General features: G+C 40.2%; 1 protein-coding gene across 5 annotated transcripts; it reads left to right on the forward strand.

Moving 5' to 3' along the window:
• The first annotated feature begins 4,688 nt into the window (after window positions 1-4,688).
• LOC113454910 (cytochrome P450 2J2-like) lies at window positions 4,689-20,906 on the forward strand. 5 transcript variants are annotated; one of them, XM_087940521.1, is made up of 9 exons: window positions 4,701-5,090; window positions 8,904-9,066; window positions 9,525-9,677; window positions 10,421-10,626; window positions 10,970-11,143; window positions 11,807-11,945; window positions 13,931-14,118; window positions 14,454-14,656; window positions 15,964-16,099. In XM_087940521.1, exons 1-8 carry the CDS (start codon window positions 4,932-4,934, stop codon window positions 14,649-14,651), a joined length of 1,380 nt encoding a protein of 459 aa, XP_087796647.1. In that variant the 5' UTR covers window positions 4,701-4,931; the 3' UTR covers window positions 14,652-14,656; window positions 15,964-16,099. The 5 variants fall into 5 exon arrangements, with proteins under 5 accessions (XP_087796648.1, XP_087796647.1, XP_087796649.1 ...); XM_087940519.1 differs by having other exon boundaries at window positions 4,703-5,090; window positions 14,454-14,595; window positions 15,964-16,304; XM_087940520.1 differs by having other exon boundaries at window positions 4,703-5,090; window positions 10,421-10,581; window positions 14,454-14,595; window positions 15,964-16,304.
• Window positions 20,907-21,008: the final 102 nt, after the last annotated feature.

Consider the following 21,008-nt stretch of genomic DNA (forward strand, 5'->3'; position numbering starts at 1 on the left):
TGTTGCTGGAAAACCACGCTCATGTTTATCACTTATAGCTTTTATGTACACTGGGAGCTTGTGCACTGAAGACAAATTCCTTATGTGTCCAAACATATTTGGCCAATAAAGCTATTCTATTCTATTCTGTTCTGTTCTGTCCTGTCCTGTCCTGTCCTATTCCCTATTCTATTCTATTCTTTTTCTATTCTTATTCCACTCTATTCTTATTTTATTCCAATCCTATTCTAATCCTATTCTAATCTTATTCTATTCTAAATAGTGTGGTCTTTTGGTATCGGCCACCTTTGAGTTCAGATGTATCAATGTTCATTGCAAACTGGCAAAAGAGTCATCACACTCAAATGACTCTTGCCATTTGCAATGTACATTTATACATCCAAATTAGACTGTGTTGTTTCTCTGTGTCATATAATTTATGTGGGTATGTGGGTGCATGCTTGCTTGCTTGTTTGCTTGTTTATATTATTGTCATGTTTAGTGTATATTGGAAGCGGTGATCATTTGAGAGCTGCATGCAACGAAATTTCATTTTAATGTATGCTGATTAGTGTACATTCAAAGTGACAATAAAGTGATTCTAAGTTTAAGTGGGTGTATGTAAAGAGGTTGCATGCCAGAAAGCAGGAAGAAGAGCTCTATTGTTATCTATAAATAAATCCTTTCCCCTCTACAATATGGTACAATATTCCTACTAAGCAGTGTTGGGATTCAAATATTTTTACCACGGTTTGGTGGGCATGGCTTGATGGGTGCACTTTACATGCGTGCACACACTTTGCTTGCGTGTGTGCACCAATCGCACACTTTGCGCAGGCACAGAGGCATTTTAACTCACCTCCTACAAGCCTGCATGATCCCAGTCACTTCAGATGCCGCACAGCACTCTTCTGTTCCGCGCAAAGCAGCTGCGCTTCAAATTCAGAGGATGAAGGTGAGATGGGAGCCCAGGCGGGTGGACAGGTGGGTCCAACAGCAGAGTGATGGAGATAACCGGTTTGGTCTCCGCTGCTCATCATTGCTACCGGCTCGGTAAAACCGGGCTGAACCGGTAGAATACCATCACTGCTACTGAGGCAGGGGTCTCCAACCTGCGGCTCTTTTGGCCCTCTGCTGCAGCTACCTGTCAGCTGAACCCCACCCTGGCTGGGCCCTCCACTTCCCATCACTCCTCACCTGGTCTGAGAAGGGAAGGGTGATGGTGGGGGATGGAGACTGACTCTATATTCCAGAGCAAGAGGTGACCAGGTGGGAGTGAGTGACGTCAAGTTGGCCATGTCCACCCAGTCACACCAGTTGTTAAATTATTGGCTCCCGGGTTTTTTTTTTTCTGTGGGAAACGAGTCCAACTGGCTCCTTGAGCGTTTAAGGTTGCAGACCCCTGTACTAAATAATCCAGTGAAAGTTTTGGATACAACATGCTTACATGTTGAGTAGGGAGGGGGTAACAGCTGATCATTTTGAAGAATGGAGCATGAAGGAGTTTCACCTTGGTGAGGCTACGTCGTATCATTGCAGCAATTGGTTCTTGGTGATTTCCTAATAACTTTTGGGTCATCCTGTTGTTTCATTTCAGTTTGCAAAAAAATATGGCCCTGTCTTCTCTCTTTATGTGGGAAGCAAACCTTTAGTCTTGACTCATGGATTTCCTTCAGCAAAAGAGGTCTTTGTGATCAAAGGCACAGAATTCGCTGGGAGATCAGACTTTTACATTATTGATATGTTCACTAAGAAAAAAGGTAATGGTATAATTTTCAAACTGTTTTAATACCTCTTCAAGTTATTTGTTTTGTTACCTTGTTCTGTCGCAAACCTTGTTCCAAGGAAACCAACACAAAACAGAGGTAACAGCAAAACTCTTTAATGATTCTTTACGAATTCCGTTCCTTCAAGGTTAAAAGGCTGTTTCAAACTAATTGTCTCTGGTAAGAATGAGCCTTGCCAAGGTGGTGCAAGGCTGCCAATAACACCAGATAAAATTATTAAGAAATATTTCAAACACAGTCTCCAAACACCAACCAAGATATTCTGAACGTCCACCAGGCTTGAGTGCAAAAACTTCTTTGTTTCCTGCAAAGAACTCTGGTTTCTCAGCTACTAGTTCTCCAGAACTGGTCAGAATCTGCTGAATACCACCTCTGAATTTCACTCATAAGAATACATACATGAAAAAAAAAAAAAAACAGAACATGTGCAACAAACTGAAAAGAGGATGAGAACACAAAGGCTTCCATCAGAACCATGTCCAACAACAAGGGCCTTCTTCAACGTGACCTACCTCTCTTGGCTTCTGCAGGACACTATGATTTTTGTCAACATCCAGTCTGCCCATCATGATGGAAGTTCCCCAATAAATTCAACCCTTCCAACTTCCTGAATGAAGAGGGAGACTTTGTGGAACAGAAGCCTTTTTGGCATTTTCAGCAAGTAAATTTCTCTGTCTGTCTGTCTGTCTGTCTGTCTGTCTGTTTCTCTCTCTCTCTCTCTCTCTCTGTCTTTGTCTCTCTCTGTGTGTCTGTCTCTCTGTGTCTCTCTGTATTTATCTCTGTCTCTCTGTTTCTCTATGACTCTCTATGACTCCCTCTCTCTCTGTCTTTGTCTCTCTCTCTCTGTCTTTGTCCCTGTGTCTCTCTGTCTCTCTCTCTCCCTCTGTCCCTGTCTCTGTCCCTCTGTCCCTCTGTCTTTGTCTCTCTCTCTTCCTGTCTCTCACTCTCTCTCACTCTCTCTCCCTGATGGAGAAAAAAATTAGACAGGCAAGCACAGAGGCGGGATTCACATTTTTTAAAGACCGGCTCTGTGGGCATGGCTTAACTGGTGGGCATGCTTGGTGCTCATGTGACTGGGTGGGCATGACAACTCGATGTCACTCACATTGAGAGGCACTTCATTTTGCCTGACAGTGACAGTGTGGAAGCTGCAACGGTTGTAGTGTGAAAAATGGTCATAGGTCACTTTTTTTTCAGTGCCATTGTAACTTGGAATGGTCACTAAATGAACTGTTGTAAGTCAAGGATTACCCGTACAACAAATCAGTTACAAATCAGGCAGGGTGCCAGAGCACCTTGAGAAATTCAAATAGTTAAAATGCAATGATAACTATCAGCAGTCAACTCTTGCTCATAAAGTGAAACCCTTTAGCAGAGAGGTCATTTAAGCTCTCCAGAAAGAGCACACCCAGGAGAAGCAATCGTTAGATCCTTTTGCACTGCTTAAACATACCAGCTAGTTTCACTCACTTCACAAGATATCCTAAGGGAATCATCCAGATTTAAGGAAAGATCACATGCACCCCAGAAAGGCAGTACAAAAATCCAGTGCCATGCTTGCATCCTGCCTCTTGGAAGTACACCCCAAAAGGACAGTGCCAGGAACCATAAAAAAGTGAAGGAAGACCCTCTCTCCAGATAGAAAAAGAAACCATGAGGCAGGAAAAAATTCAAACACAATATAAATAATTAAATCATAACAGTAGCTATTGCTTGTTAAACCAATTACCAGAACAAATAGAAACAAGAACTAGCCAGATTTCTCAACCCAGTTTCTTTTCAGGAACAGAGATTAACCTTTTTCCTTCCAAACAAAGCTGAATAGGGAAAATTATCCCATCAATAAATACAGGATTAAATGCCACCAAGCACAGAATTAAACTTCACCAGAAACCAGTTTTAGATCAAAACTCAGAAAGGGTATGTAAACTCACAACTGAATGTCAATCTTTCTAGCTAGCCAAGAAGCCTTGCTGAATGTCACTCATCTTGGTTCCTTATCATTAAAAGCTTATTTTCAGCAGCTCTGCTTCGTTATTCAATTATTTCTTAAAAGTGCTGATCCTGGCCGGAAGAACTCCAACAGGGGAGCATTTCCTCCCAAAAGCAGTGTAAAAAGCTTAAAACAACTCTTCCCCTTTAAGAAAATACCAGCAAAGGAAAAAAAAAAACTCCTTCAGAGACAGTAAGTCTGTGAGCGAACAGAGGAACATAATACAGAAGCCTGATGATGGCAGATGAGATTCTGCCTTGCTACAACTTTAAAAGCACAACTATAATGACGTGGGAAAATACCCAAAGAAAGCTGAATACCATACATGTTGTTTATATATTTATATGTGCACTGATTATATTACCTTGTTGTTTGTAAGTATACTGAGAGCTCATGCACTGGACACAAATTTCTTGTGATTCTAATCACACTTGGCCAATAAAGAATTCTAATTCTATTCTGTTCTATTCTGTTCTGTTCTACCCTACCCTACCGTACCTTACCCTACTATTGCCTAATAGTCAATTCCATTTCATTCCATTCTACTGCTGGAAGGATGAAAGAGCTAGAGATAATAACTCAGGATTTAAAACTTATGGATAGGTTGAATCCATAAGCTTTAAACTGATGTGATTATTTATGGGGGAGGGAGAGGTAGACAAAGGATCATAAGCCATATTTTTGCAGCCCCACTGGGGACATTATCAGGATTTTTCTTTCAATAATGTTGCCTTTCATTGGCTAATTGCAGGTCTATCTTCTCCAGATTCATGGATGACATGTTTTCCAACACTTGAAACAAGTATGTAATGCTGTATTTGTTCAACTCCACCGCCTACCCCCGAGGTTCCCAGTGTTAATTTTGAACTTGCCAAAGCTTGTGAAATCTGGCTTCTGAACACCATGTGCCCTTTATCCTGACTTCAAAGATTTAATCTTTGGCTAGTCTGCTAAGTACAACAGCCAGAGAAAAAGACAGAACAAGGTGTTCCTACCTATCAACATCAGTGGTTGGATTCAAACTTTTTTTACTACCGGTTCTGTGAACGTGGCTTGTTGGGCCTGGCAGGGAAAGGTTAGTGTAAAATCTCCAGTCAGAGGTGGTATTTGCCGGTTCTCCAAAGGACTCAAAATTTCTGGTCAGAACCTGCTGATCCGCACCTCTGATCAACATGGCTGTTTTCAGCTGGCTGGTTGCTCTTCTCCTCCTATTCCTCTGTTTCTGGAAGAGCCAACATCCCAAAGGTTTCCCTCCTGCACCGTGGAGGCTGCCCCTGATTGGGAACCTTTTTCAATATACTAAGAAGTTCCCTCTGAAGGAGTTGGATCAGGTAAGGCTCTTTATCCATCCACATGTTGAACTTCAGAGAGTGAATCTGCCGACATTTTCCCCCCTGCTGAAAGCACTGGAAGGGTTTGCATGTTCCTCTTAACTTGTCTACACGGGACACATTTTTAAATTCCATCTAGAATTTGGAGGAAAATATTTAGAATCCTATGAAGATATGAAAACATCTGTCATTTGTTGCCGAAGAATCCTAATTCCTAATTGCATTGAACTTCCTCTGAACGATTCATGGGCTCTTTCAAAATTACCTTTGGTTTCCCTTCCAAGTTTCCAAATGAAACATTTTCCCTCCTGAAGATTACTGGAGAAATTTGATATTTTAAACGTCTAAAGAAAAGTGTGGTTTGAATCTTTGGAAATCCTCTCCTGGGGACTCCATCCCAGCTCCAACCCTGCTTAGTTTCCATCCTAGACAAGCCCCCTCCCAGGTGCGCTCTGGGAATCCAAGGACTGATTCTGCCCCCACCATTTCTGACTTGAGCAGAGCAGGCACTGCAGTGGGGGGGAAGGGAGGAGGCAGAGTGGAGGGGCTCCTGGGTTTTTTGGCTGAGCTGGGTGAAGATCATCCTGGTGGGCCCAAAGGGTGGTCTTTCAGATGGCTTTAATGATCAACAGGACACTTCCCTGAACCCCCAACTCCCTCCAGTGGGGAGGACAGCGTCTTGCTGGGCCCGGGAGAGATGATGGCTGCGTTGCAGGGAAGAAAAACACACCCCCGCCCAAACAAAAGCCCCCTGGGGAAACATAAATGAATGAATAAACTCAAAGGGTCTTGGGACAACTCCCCCCCCCAGGTAAATTGCACCAACAAAAGAGAGGTGGCGGAAGAGCAGGGACCTTCAGGTTCAGAAACTTGGTTAAGCGCAAGCTGCTACTTCTTCCCTGTCTGCTCTCATTTCACGTTGCTTTTTATCACAAAGCAGATCTTAATGATAAACAACCGTTTTGTAACTTACCAGCTGCATGCCAAATCCCTAGGTTGGGATTCTAGCCTAGGCTACCTGTAGGATGCTCCTAAGGGCAAGTTTCCTCCCCACCACCTACCCTTCCCTCCCATTTCTCTTCAACTTGTGTAGTTCTAACGAACGATATGAGAAATGGTGTGAAAATGCAGGGTTTAAATAGGCCTAAATTTGGGGCGGGGCGGGTCTTAATTCCACCTCATGCCGAGAAATCATGCTGGGCCTTCCTATTGGGGGAGGCCGTATTGTTGGAGAAACACGGTACCTTAACAGTCCCTAGGTCTTTGGTTAGGACACGAGCTGTTGAGCTACCAACCAGGCTGTCAATCTCACTGAAGAAATAATAATAATAATAATAATAATAATAATAATAATAATAATAATAATAATAATAATAATAATAATAATAATAATACTGTATTGTCATTGTATGTATATACACAGTATACACATATAGCAAAATTCACGTAACACCCAACAACATAACCATCATCATCAACAACTTCTGATGATGTTTTTTCTTCCCCCCCAAAAAAAACATGAGCTAGGAAAAGTCCTGTTCTGCTTTCACATCTGCAAAGCTTATTAAAAAGCACTCAGCTAAGGCATTTATCTCGGGTTTCCTACCCTATCCCCCCATTCTTCCTTTTTAAAAATACCTTCAGCAATGAATTAGAAAGAAAAAGCAGAAAACAAACCAACAAACCCTGATTTATTATTTTCAAGCATTACTAGTTTGGCAAATGGCTTTAATTAAGTAAATCAGATTAATTCATCCAATTATAGCCAATATTTTCACCAAATGAACAAAGAACGAGACAGCGGGCAACGCACATCAAGGAAATAAAACAACAATTACTATTTAAACTCTGTCAGGAGACTCTTTTCCAAAGTCAGAATATTTACTTAAACTCCCTCATGACTGTGTAGCAGGGTTTAAATTAAAACCTTCCCTTTCATTGGAGTTAAATAAGGGTATTCGTTACACTTGGCTGGAAATCTCTCACCTTAGCAGAATGTTGCCCTCTTCGGAAGATGTCCTTGTGTCCATCCGGGGTGAATAGGTGTGTCTCTTTCCCAGGATTCTCCTCCACCTCCATCCTTGTATGACCTTCTACCAATCCACTCAAGAGTGTTTCAGTAACCCTTCCCTGGCCACTCTGGAAATGACATGTGTAGAGTTGTAATTGCAGGAATGTCCTTATCTTGGATGGCAAACCTCAGATTAAAGAATGTTTTCAAGCAAATACAACTCAGGCAAACAAAGTTACTCATCTAAAGGAGGATTAGAGAGAGGAAGTAAACATATGTTGGACTTTGACTAGAGATCATTAATTGTGTTAGTTACTATGCTGAACAATAACGAAAGTCAAGCAGAAACCAAAGTTAACCAATGTTGGAGGATTACTAAAAATGTGTATAAATGCAAGACTAGACTCCAATAAAGTTCGTCATGATTCAAATGATCATGATCAAACACCTCGACTGCCTCGTCATTACAAAAGACATGTTTTCTGCATCTAGAAGGCATCCCGGCTTTCCCCATATTCTCCTAACTCACCCCTTTCTCCAGGCACATAAATCACTTTGTGGAAGATACTTTTGTGCGCGTGCACAAATTTAGTGAATGCAGGTAGTCTTCAACTTATGACCACAGTAAAGCCCAACATTTATATTGCTAAGTGAGACACTGGTTAAGTGAGTTCTGCCCCATTTCGTGACCTCCCTTGCCACAGTCGTTAAATGAATCACTGCAGTTAAGTTAGAAAAGAGCCTCAGTGGTGCAGTGGTACTGCAAGCTACTTCTGCTGACTGTCGGCTGCCTGCAATTTGGCAGTTCGAATCTAACCAGGCTCAAGGTTGACTCAGCCTTCCATCTCTCTGAGGTGGATAAAATGAGGACTCAGATTCTCGGGGGGAAAAGGCTGATTCTGTAAACTGCTTAGAGAGGGCTGTAAAGCACTATAAAGTGGTATATAAGTCTAAATGCTGTTGCTATTGCCAGTAACACAGTGGTTAGGTGGCTTCCCCATTGACTTTGCTTCTCAGAAGGAGGCAAAAGAGGACCCTGGGACACTGCAACCATCATAAATATGAATCGGTTGCCAAATTGTGATCCCGTGACCATGGGGACACTGAAGCGTTCATGTGAAACGTGGTCATAAGTCACTTTTTTCAGTGCTGTTGTAACTTTGAGCGGTCACTAAATGAACAATTGTAAGCTGGAAATTCTCTGTAGTCACTCTAGTTCTAGACATAGAGGAGCTATAGATACTTTCTGAGTGCCTTCTTTGATCTGCGTCACTGCAGCGTTTGTTTGTTTCCAATCTTCTAAGAAAAATGCTTGGCCAAAATAAAAGCTTCTGCACTTCTGCCAGGCAGGATAAAAATCCCTCCCTTGTTCAGTGGTTTCATTAAAGCTTTACATGTAAACATGTTTACATGTAGACCTAGGCATGACTCAGAGGGAGCAATAGAATAGAGTTGGGGAATAGAGTTGGATGGAGTGTCATCCTTGAAGACATATAATGCCGCAAATATTGTAGTGTTTCATCCCAACAGATTTCCTGATGCCTCTCTGCTGACAGTCCTGGCAACTGAACCTTCAGTGGCACAGCGGTTAGAATGTAATATTGCAGGCTAACTCTGTCCACTGCCAGGAGTTCGATCCTGACCGGCTCAAGGTTGACTCAGCCTTCCATCCTTCTGGGGTGGGTAAAAGGAGGATCCAGATTGTTGGGAGCAATAGGCTGACTCTGTAAACCGCTTAGAGAAGGCTGTATAGTACTGTGAAGCAGTATATGAGTGTAAGTACTATAATTACTTTGTTTCAGATAGCAAAAAAATATGGCCCTGTCTTCAGTCTTTATCTTGGAAGAACACCTGTGGTCTTGACCCATGGCTTTCCTTCAGCAAAGGAGGTTCTCATGATAAAAGACACCGAATTTGCTGGGAGGCCAGCATTTCCTCTAACGGATTACATCACTAGGAAGAAAGGTAGCTGTATATAATTTCTTTTTGTCTTTTTCAAATGCCTGTTTGTTCTTGGTAGGGCTCCCATTCTGTGACCCAGCTGCAAATAATCTTTTTTGTCTGCATTCTGGAGTTCTGACCCAAGGTTTCTAGTAGGAGAAGGAATAGTCTCTTTAAATGTTAGAATTAGCTCCCTTCTTATTTTCCTTGCAACGTTTATGAATAAGAATATAGTAGAAATTTTGGTATTCAAACGGGAAAAAAATCCCATTTTTCTTATACTGTAATAAAACCTATTCAATGTATTTTCCTTGGCACAGTTATATTTTGTTGGCTGAACATGAATTATATAATTTCATAATTCTGTTCATTTACTGATATTGTTGTTTTTGAAAATAAATCTTCTTTTATAAAAAAAGCCCACATCTTTACTAATAAGCAAAATAAGGGCTATTAAGTCCAAGATGATTTTTCCTTTTTAGGTTTACTGACAATAAATTATGGTGAAATGTGGAAGGAGCAAAGAAGGTTTTCAGGGAGGCTTCTCAGAAACTTTGGAGTGAGCAGAAAATCCATGGAAGAAAAGATCCTGGAGGAAGTAACTTGTTTGATGCAAACATTCACTGAAAACATGAGTAAGCTCTCCTGGGAGATGATGGGATGGTTGGGGAATTGTCATTCCAGGGTTGGTTTTGGTTTCCATGGGACCCAATTGAGTTGGTCTCAGGGTTGACCATTAAGTGTATGTGTTGAAGCAGAGAATAGAATAGAATAGAATAGAATTCTTTATTGACCAAGTGTGATTGGACACAAAAGGAATTTGTCTCGGTGTAAATACTCTCAGTATACATAAAGAAAAGATACATTCGTTAAGAATCAAGAATCATAATGTACAACACTTAATGATAGTCATAGGGTACAATCAACAATCAAACCATAGTAGGACACAGTCAATATAAATCATAAGGACACAAGCAACAAAGTTACAGTCTTACAATCACAAGTGGGAGGGGGATGGGTGATAAGGAGTGATGAGAAGATTAACAGTAATAGTAATGCACACTTTGTAAATAGTTGAACAATGTTGAGGGAATTATTTGTTTAGCAGAGTGATGGCTTTCGGGAAAAAACTGTTCCTGCTCTAGTGTGCAGTGCTCTGTAGTGTCATTTTGAGGGAAGGAGTTGAAACAATTTAAGTCCGGGATATGAGGAGTCTGTAAATATTTTCACAGCCCTCTTTTTGACTCCTGCAGTATACAGGTCCTGATTGAAGGCAGGTGGGTAGTAATTGGTTTTTCTGCAGTCCTAATTACTCTCATCTGTAAATGAGCATGAAGGCCGATGAATTGATAGAGACCTAATTTCTTGTCTTTCACAGATGTACCTTTTGATCCTTTCGGCTTTCTAGACGCTGCAGTTGCCAACATAATATGTACCATATTACTTGAAAAACGTTTTGAATATGATGACAGCTTCCTCAAAGCTCTGCTGGATGTGATACATCAACATTCCCAAACGATAGCAGGACCCTGGGCCTGGGTATCCTTAACAAGAATCCAAAAGAATATTCAAAATAAATGCGCAGTTAGGTGGTGGGAATTTAGGTGTTCATGTTTCACGTATTTTGGAGAGTCTCTGGTTTTCCTAGTAATTAGAACAACATCTCATCAGAGTGTCAGGAAATGTGGGTGAAGTTTCTGAGTTATTTGATCAAAAAGTTCAGTTAACCAAATTTAATCATGGAAAAGTTTCCCTTATTGGGACATTTTTTGAAATTTTATTTGATTGGGGCATTTCACTCCCTATCAAATTGTGAATAAGAGATATTACAAGGGGTTTCTTTTCCTGATCCATTTATCTGACAAAGGAGGGTATATTGATCCTGATTAAATTAATCCATGTTGCCCTTTCTTCTCTTTGCTGGTAGCTTTACAATGAGGTGCCCTTAGTGAGAAGCCTTCCCCTGCCCCATCAGCAATTATTCACAATTGTTAATACAATAGAAGTTTTCCTTCAAGAAGAGATGGACAAGCACAAGGCGTCTTTGACTCCAGGAGAACCTCGTGATTTCATCGATGCATATTTAGAAGAAATGCAGAAGGTAGATCCTTCAATCTCTTCTGGTTGAATTTGCAATGATTTCTTTTCCTCTCACCTCGGATCTATTTTTCTGACCTTATACATCCTGAAAACATCACAAAATCATTGATAGCGATTTTTGTAGATGGTGCATCAAGTCCATTTTCTGACACATTGTGTGAGTGAAGCAATGCCTCTTTGTTTTGCATGTCGTGCAGACTCAACCACCTAGGGTAGATCTTTCCATCAGGACTGGCAGAAAAGGACCTTTTGCCAGCTCAGGGTAACTCTCTAGGGCAGGGGTCCCCAACCTTTGGGCCGTGAACCAGTTAGCGGGCCGCAGCTTGCCAGAAACTGGGCCATGCAAACAAGCGAACCCCATCTGTAGGATGCACGCAGCACATGAAACCATGCCTCCTCTGGTCCATGGAAAAATCTGAATGGTGGTGAATCCCACCACATTATCAAATCCAATTCCCCACTTTCTTCCATTGAAGAATGGCAGATACGTGGATCTGACAGTGTAATCCCCAGAAGTTGCTTATTGCTTCTCTCCCTACTTCCTTTCTATTTGGAGTCATATTTTTCAGAATGAATTCCTGCTTTTAAATTGAAGTTATCAACTGAACTAAAGAAGATACATGACTTTGATTGTAATAATATTCTTTGTTTTAACTAATAAAAGCCGGAGAGGAAAGGTTCAAGTTTTGAGGAAGAGCAACTACTAGTCTTGCTGTCTAACCTATTTGTGGCTGGAACAGAGACGATGGCGGCAACACTGCAGTGGGCATTGCTGTATATGATGGCCTTTCCAGAGATCCAAGGTAAAGAATTGTGAAATAGGGTTCTTGACCTGTAATAGTAACGACTTTATTTGTTATGCAAAATGAGGAAGGTTCCTAAATTATCAATGTTGGAAGGGTTATGTCAGATCCGTTTATCTGCCATTCTTCAATGGAAGAAGAGGGGGGGAAGTTGGTACAAGTAATCCTTTTTGATGTAACCTGAATATCTTAAATCTTATATTGAATCTGTATAATTGCACATGATATACAACTGGAGGATTGGAGCCAGGTGTCTAGAAATTTGTCACCTCTTGGAGAGATAGCAAGAGGAGAAGGGACCATAAAAATTCCAGCTCTGGAAGATACTCCCTGGGAAACTTTTCTAAGATATGTTCCCATTCCCAGAAAAGGAGGTGGGGTGGGAATTAACATGTTTGTTCTTTGTTTGGCTAAATCCACATCAGGACAAGGGGAGGGGTTCTAGCTCCCTTTATCTATTACTGTATGCCTGGAAGCATCTTAGATTCTGCTTTGACTAGTACCGGGACCACTTCCTTTCAATAAAGAATTCCTTTTGAAGTACCTAGTTTTCAGAAGTTCATTCTTTTCGGTTGAAGGGGAAAAGTCCAGGGCTTACAGATAATCAGAGTCCGGGCTCATTCTACCACATGTGGTGGATGTGCCCAAAAGCAAAAACATATTGGACAAAAATACATACTTGAATAGAAAAAAATGACAAAGGAACATGTAGATTTAAAACCAGAAATATTCCTTTTTTTTCCAATAATTTTTTTATTTTTATTCTTTAAACATCTCTTTGAGTGAACAATGAGATTCCAGGTTGTAACATACATACATAATCATAATTACATTTTCAGCTTTCTTATCCAGTTTCATATTGTATCATTAACTATTCCATTTTTCTTTTAATATGTTTTGTCACTTCATGTTATTTCATTCATCATTTCCAGAAAAAACAATTTCATCCTAAAATATATTTTCTAATATTTATCCCCTTTCATTGTCAATTCAATCTTGCCATCTATTTTTATTTTATATATTCTCCCCGTTTTATTCCCTTACACCCAATATATAACAAAAAAACTCTAGTATCAATATAGCCATTTTTAGTAGCGACATCCTATATTAACAACAATGATCTCCTATTTACTATTATATATGCATATATTTCTTTTCCCCCCAGACCACATGCTATTGTTTCCCTATTACATAATAAATCTTATATTTATTCCAAAAGCATTTGTATAACAATTTAATATTTCACATTTTATTTCCGCTTAACCAATTGTAAATATGAATAAGAATATTATACTTTTTAATTTCCATACTTTGTATTCTTTTTCTTCATCACTGTACTATTTATTATATAATAATCTTATTTTAAATCCTTATTTAACAATATAATCATTTTTAATGTCCATACTCTTTATTCTTCCAATAACATTTATATAGCAAATTATATTTTCTATTTCATTCCCATGTAATCCATTTAGTCCTTCTAGCTCTTTGACAAACAGTCCCAAGTCCACCAATCAGTCCCAAAATAATATCTTCATGTATCCCTTTACTGTAGTATTTTTTTCATCAATAAACCTTTATTGAAAAATTAAAACATTAAAATACAAAATACAATACAAATATTTAAAATGAAAGTGTTATATATATTACAATCCATTTTGACAGTGCTTACATTTCAATTGTTATTCTAGTGCCTATTTTATACTCCTATTTGTTCGTATGTATATATCTCTATCTTTCTAAATTATACATTCCTTATTTATTTAATTGCTTATTTCTATCCAATGGTACCATTTTTCCCATACTGTATAATAAACTGAATTTAGAATTAAAAGAGAAGGATGACTCAGTTTGACATTGACATAGCTGCTCTTTCTTTATATAGTTACAAAAAATATTAGGGAAAAAAAAGGAAAACGAACCATTGTGTACTTTAAAGTCAATGAATTATTTCCCAGAAGGTGACCAAGATATTTGTTCCCCAGAGAAATGCTGGAAGGAAATAGACACAGTTGTGGGAAACAAGGCAATCTTGAAGTTTGAAGACAGAAAAAAATTGCCCTACACAAACGCCGTCATTCATGAAATCCAGCGTGTTTCAAATGTTGCTCCTCTTGCACTACCTCATGCACCCATACAAGATGTGAAGCTGTTTGGATATAAAATTCCCAAGGTAAAAGCAGAAACCTTTCATTGCTTTACATCAGGGATCTTCAAACTTGTCAGCTTTAAGACTGGTGGACTTCAACTCCCAGATTTCCTCCTCCAGTCATGTTAGCTCAGGAATTCTGGGAGTTGAAGTCCACAAGTCTTCAGCTTGCCATGTTTGAAGACCCTTGAAGTTTTTGATGAAGACACCTGGGTCTCCCTCAACTGAGGCATTTGTGTTTGTATGTAAGAGCAAGAGAAAGCAAGAGATTGAGATCAATGGGAGCCTCCCTTTTGAATCTCATTTTATGGGAGCGCCACCAGCTTATAGTTGTGGTGTGCTTGTCTTGGCTTGTGTAGGGCACTGTCGTTTTGGTCAATATCCAGTCTGCCCATCATGATGAATCCCAGTGGAAGTTCCCCAATGAGTTCAACCCCTCCAACTTCCTGAATGAAGAGGGAGAGTTTGTGAAGCCGGAAGCCTTTTTGGCATTTTCAGCAGGTGAATTATTCCATCCCCCCCCCCCCGACCCCCCCCCCCCAGCTCTCTCAGAATGAGATAGGTAAGTACTTGATCTCTAAGGTCAGAATTAGAGATGAAAACAGGAACTGAAGTGAGAGAGGAAAGAAGTGAAGATTGATTTGAGAAGTTGAGTGCTTTAAAGAATAAAGCAAGCCCAAAAAACTCACCGACATAGTGACATTTAGGATTTAGTGACGTTTAGGATCATTTTGTGGAGGACCAAGATGGAGAGAGAGAGAGAGAGAGAGAGACAGAGAGAGACAGAGAGAGACAGACAGACAGACAGACACACACAGAGATATTTTTTCCGGAGTTCAAAATGTTTTTCTTGCATGCAGAAATAAAAAATGGTTTTCTCTGCAGCAGTTCATTGATTTCATAAATGCAACACAGTATAGTTTTCTTTTTTATACGCAGCATAAAGGTAAAAAAGGATATATGCAATGTTACCTTCATTTTAGATAGTCCAAAGAGTTTTGTGGCTCCCAGTCTTTTCTTTTCTGTGGGAAACGGGTCCAAATGGCTGTTTGAGTGTTTAAGGTTGCAGACCCCTGCCCTATACCATGGCAGACAAGTGGCTGTCCAGTTTCTTCTTAAAACCCCTGAGTGATGGAGCAGCTACAACTAATGGAGGCAAGCCATTCCACTGGTTAATTGTCCTTGCTGTTAGTAAATTTCTCCTTAGTTCCAGGTTGCTTTTCTCCTTGATTAGTTTCCATCCATTGGTTCTTGCCCTGCCTTCAGGTGCTTTGGGGAATAGTTTGACCCCCTCTTTTTTGTGGCACCCCTCAAATTTTGGAGCACTGCTATCATGTCCACCATTTCACTAGACTAGACAGACTCAATTCCTGCAACCATTCTTCATATGTTTTAGCCTCCAGGTATGAACTTATTTCTGTTGCTCTTTTCGGCACTCAGAGTCTCAACATCTTTTTAAAGTCTAAACAACATGAGGTGTGCTGCATAGAGGCCGAGAAAATAAATCTTTTAGAGAAGGAAAGAATGCAAAAGACGTTACCAACTTTGGAAATCATAGCACTGATTTGGGATCATAGCACTGAGAAACAAACACTGTCTACTATTGACCTCACCCCTTTCCTAAGAGGTCTGTAGCGCACCAACGTGCCTACCGTCCCTGTCCTATTGTTTCTTTTATTTTTCTTTTATTTTTCTTATATGTACCCATTTCATGTATTCATAACTATGTATACACTTATACTTATTATCTTGTAAACAATTGACAAATAAAATAAAATAGAATAAATAAATAACAGTCTAGCATTTGCAGTTGGTTGCCAGCCTTCAGCAGTCTGAATGGCTTCTCTCTCCTTCACTTTGTCTTTTCAGGGCCGAGAGTCTGCTTAGGGGAAAACCTGGCTCGGATGGAGCTCTTCCTATTCTTCACCAGCATTCTCAGGAACTTCCAGTTATTGTGGCCAGATAAATCCCAAGCTCCAGATTTCACACCACACTTTGGGGTTACGCAATCTTCATCTCGCTTTAAGGTGTTGCTGAAATATCGCCAGCCAAGTGGGTAGATCGAAGGGAGAATCTGCAAGGCAACTGATTCAAGAAGACCATCCCATTCTCTCTCTAACAGCTGGAGGGCGCCTCTACTTTGAATTCACCACAAGATCATCTAAAATAAAATAAAATAAAGGGGCTATCTTATGCCACATTTTCCAGTGGATGATCAGTCTTGTTTATGAAGGAGGCGAAATTAATTTCTCTTGTCTCTTTTGTCTATCTTCAAGGTTACTGGAAGGAAGAATGGAGAAGAACAGAGTCCATGGCTTCTTTATCAAATCAATGATCTTCCTGGCAGGAGGATCAGGTTCCTGTACAGGGTAGGGGAGATATGCAGGGGAGGTGGGTCAAAGGGATTTTTCTCTTCTGGGGGATGACTTGCCTTGATCTTTGCTAGTCAGCCAGACATGCAGGGCCAGGCCAAGAAACAGACACCACTGGGATTTCAGAAATGTCACTTTATTTGAAGGATATATTGAAAGTCTCTTCATCTCTTAAAGGACTCTTCATCCTCTTTCATGGTCTCTTTAGAGGGACAACAAAGTGTTGTCCCCACAATTTCTACTTTCTCAGATTTTCGTAAATGTTCACATCTTTCATCTCCTTCTCAAGACCAGAGCCAAATTCTTCTACTTTACACCAGAGAAGATGTTATCCAAAATCTCCAGATCTTCTTGTACAGAACTGGGGAATAAAGACAGCCGTTTCCCTCCATGCAGGATCTCTACATACCTAAGAGCTGGATTTACACACTGTCTTTCTCTTGATCTTAGATATTGAGGAAGATGTGACTTCCTGAACGTATAGTTATCTTCTCTCCAATTATTTCTGAGGTTTTGTGAAGTCTGAACAGAAAGACTTGGATTATTTGTGGCCAAAGAGTCTCCATTATCATGGAAGCAGAACCTGGATGAGTTGCACATTTTTTTTAAGCCATAAGAGAGGAATCCTAGATCAAAGGAATTTGCACCTTGCCAAAATACAGTTGGGTTGTTTGCCTCTTCTGATTACTTCTATGCACTCATATCTAAAGGAATTATTTCTGACTTTCTTGCTTTGGCACAAGTGCAAGGCTGATGGACAGCAGTGCACGATTTTCAGTTCAAATAAAAAAAAAATGTACTGCAGCCATAAGGCCAAGAAAGATAATAATAGAACAGAACAGAACTTTATTGGCCAAGTGTGAGTTGACACACATTGGAATTTGTCTTTGGTACAAATGCTGTCAGTGTACATAAAAGAAAGGATACATTCGTCAAGAATCATCAGGTACAATACTTAATAATGATCATAGGGTACAAATAAGCAATCAAATCCTTCTAGGAAACAGTCAATATAAATAGTAAGGATACAAGCCACAAAGTTACAGTCATACAGTCATAAGTGGGAAGGGATGGGTTAGAAAGAGTGGTGAGAAGATTTATAGTAATAGTAGTGCACACTTTATAAATAGTTGGACAGTGTTGAGGGAATTATTTGTTTAGCAGAGTGATGGCGTTTGGGAAAAAAACTCTCCCTGTGTCTAGTTGCTCTGGTGTGTGGTGCTCTGTAGTGTCATTTTGAGGGAAGGAGTTGAAACAATTTATGTCCGGGATGTGAGGGGTCTGTAAATATTTTCACAGCCCTCTTTTTGACTCATGCAGGATACAGGTCCTCGATTGAAGGCTGGTTGGTAGTAATTGTTTTTTCTGAAGTCCTAATTACTCTCTGGAGTCTGTGTCTGTCCTGTTGGGTTGCAGAGTCAAATCACACAGCCACAGAGGTGCAGATGACAGACTCCATCATTCTTCTGTAGAACTGGATCAGCAGCTCTTTGGAGAGTTTGAGCTTTCTGAGTTGGTGCAGAAAGAATAATACAACTTGAAAAGCAGTTTTATGTATGTATGTGTGTAGACACATGAACCCAAACAGCCACACAGATATGCAGTAATTCACAACTAGGTTCATACGCAGATAGTCCTTGACTTATAACAGTTCACTTAGTGAGGTTTCAAAGTTGCGATGACAATGAAAAAAGTGACTTCTGACCATTCTCACACTTATGACTTGCAGCAACTGACTCACATTGATGATGGTTGCCATGTCCCAGGGTTATGTGGTCCCTTTTTGCAACCTTCTGATAACCCAAGTCAATGGGGAAACAAGATCCACTTAACAATTGTGTTACTAATTTAACAGCTACAGTGATTCACTTAACAAATGTGGTAAGAGAAGTCATAAAATGGGGTAAAACTCACAACCAATTTTTCACATAGCAATATACATCTTTGGCTCAATTGTGGTTGTAAGTTGAGGAGTACCTGTATAACATATATAACAAGAAATAAAAATGAAATATAGAATGTAAAAGTGCACGGATAATAGCACGATAATGATAAAATCGATATATATAGAAGTGAAATACCACTCACACATCATCAAAAAATCTCCAGAACTGTAAAGCCTATTAACTTGAAATTTGGCACGTATGTTCCTCTTGGCTTCTATGTGCTCATTAAGAAAGGATTTTTCAAAATGACCACTAGAGCATCAGTATTTCCTATACTATTATTAACACTCTCTGATGCTAAGGAGTTCTACTCCCCCTCCCCACCTGAAAAGAAACCTGTTCCAAATGCAAAACACAAACAGAGGAGTTTTAGTTACAGTTTCACAGCACTAAGCAGCTTTAGCACAGAACAATTGAGCTAAGCCACGCCCAGGCTCCTTGCTGCCTCCTTGCTCACACAGCAAATACTGTTTCCATTTCCAAACAGCCCTCAACTCTCTCACACACTGACAGGATGCTAGCCAGGTCAATACCGACGGATGCTGGTAAGCAGAGGCAGAATTTTGCCCCTCTTTTTCCTCCTCAAAAACTCAGCCTGACCACATAGTTTCATAGCAAAGTACAGGTATCGAGCTAGTAACTAGATAATTCTGCTTTTCAATCTCAGGAAACTAGTGGGAAAAATTAGAAATGTGGTTAAATCTGATGTCATCTTCAGTGACATTGAAGTAGCAGCAGAGAAGAGCTACAAAACTGATTGGGGGCCTGAAGGCTAAAATATATGAAGAACAGTTGCAGGGATTTGGACTGGCTAGTCTGGTGAAAAGAAGGGCGAGGGGTGACATGCTAGCAGTGTTCCATTGTTGACGGAGTTGCCACAGAGGAGAGGAGGTCAATCTATTCTCCAAAGTACCAGAAGGCAGGATGGATGGAAACTAACCAAGGAGAGAAGGAAGCATGGGATTCTCCTGGTCTGGACCGGTTATATAGAACCGATTGTTATTATTCTGCACAGTTCACTGGATAGAACAAAAAACAGAAAATAAATTAGTAAATAACGTAAAATGTAAAAGAGGTAGTAATTATATATTCGCAATAAGATATATTTGTAAATGTATCACCAATATTGATAACAAACAAGGAACCATAGACTGCCGATAGTAGAATTGTTAGTTTTTAATCATTTTCTTTTTTTTCTATTTCTTTTTTTTTCTTCTTCTGTGTGTTGTGTTTGTTTGATGTTTCGGTTTTGTAATCAATAAAGTTTGTTTAAAAAAAAGAAGAAACCAGCGAAATGCTTTTCGGAAGGTAACTGAGCTGTTTGGATGGATCTTGGAAGACATGAAGACTGGGCCCATGAAATTCAACGTAGAGAAAAGTAAAGTCCTACACTTAGGCAAGAAAAACCGAAAGGACACATATAGACTGGGTGAAACCAGGCTCAACAGCAGTAACTGTGAGAGGAATCTTGGAGTCTAAGTGGACAACCAGCTAAATAGGAGCCAGCAGTGTGCAGCTGCAGCCAAAACACCCAACACAATCCTAGGTTGCATTAACAGAGGGATACAATTGAGATCAAGGGAGGTACTAATACCACTCTATAAAGCCTTAGTAAGACCACATCTATAAAGCCAGTTTTGGTCACCACATTATAAAAAAGATGTCGAGACCTTAGAAAGAGTGCAGAGAAGAGCAACCAGGATGATGAAGGGACTGAAGACTAAAACATATGAAGAACGGTTTCAGGAACTGGGCCTGGCTAGTCTAGTGAAGAGAAGGACCAGGGGAGAGATGATAGCAGACTTCCAGTATTTGAGGGGCTGCCCCAGAGAGGAGGAAGGGGTCATGCTATTTTCCAAGGCACCTGAAGGCCAGACAAGGAATAATGGATGGAAACTGAACAAGGAGAGATTCAACCTGAACAGAAGGATAAATTTTCTGACATTGAGGACAATCAACCGATGGAACAGAAGTTGCCTTCGGAAATTGTGGACGCTTCATCACTGGAGGCTTTCAAGAAGAAACTGGATTGCCATCTGTCAGAAATGGTGGGGGGTGTGTGTCCTGCTTGGGGGAGTTGGACTAGATGACCCACAAGGTCCCTTCCAACTCTGTTAATCTGTTTGGTCTTCAGAGAAATGCTGGAAGGAAATAGACACAGTTCTGGGAAACAAGGCAATCTTGAAGTTGGAAGACAGAAAAAAATTGCCCTTCACAAATGCCATCATTCATGAAATCCAACGGGTTTCAAATATTGCTGCTCTTGGAATTCATCACGCCTCCATTACAGATGTGCAGCTTTTGGGATATAAAATTCCCAAGGTAAAAAAGAAGTCTCCCAGAAAACTGATGGTTTCCCATGAAGTGAAGTGTTGGTGAATCTGCGTGTGTCCACCTGTGTCTTCCTGGCTTGTGCCTGTGTAAGAGCAAGAGAGAGCAAGAACTGAGATCAATCCTGTTCTCTCTTTTGAACGTACCATAGACCCATTGACCATTTTTTCCCCCGTGGAGTGCTTTGCAGAGTGACCCCATTTCAAGGTTTTCTAAAGCCCTTGCTGCAAATATGTTTCTTAAATCTCTGGCATTCTCACTTATG

Source organism: Pseudonaja textilis, chromosome 11, assembly GCF_049901715.1.
Source record: "Pseudonaja textilis isolate UNSWEBS1 chromosome 11, rPseTex1.2, whole genome shotgun sequence".
Classification (NCBI taxonomy): Eukaryota; Metazoa; Chordata; class Lepidosauria; order Squamata; family Elapidae; genus Pseudonaja; species Pseudonaja textilis.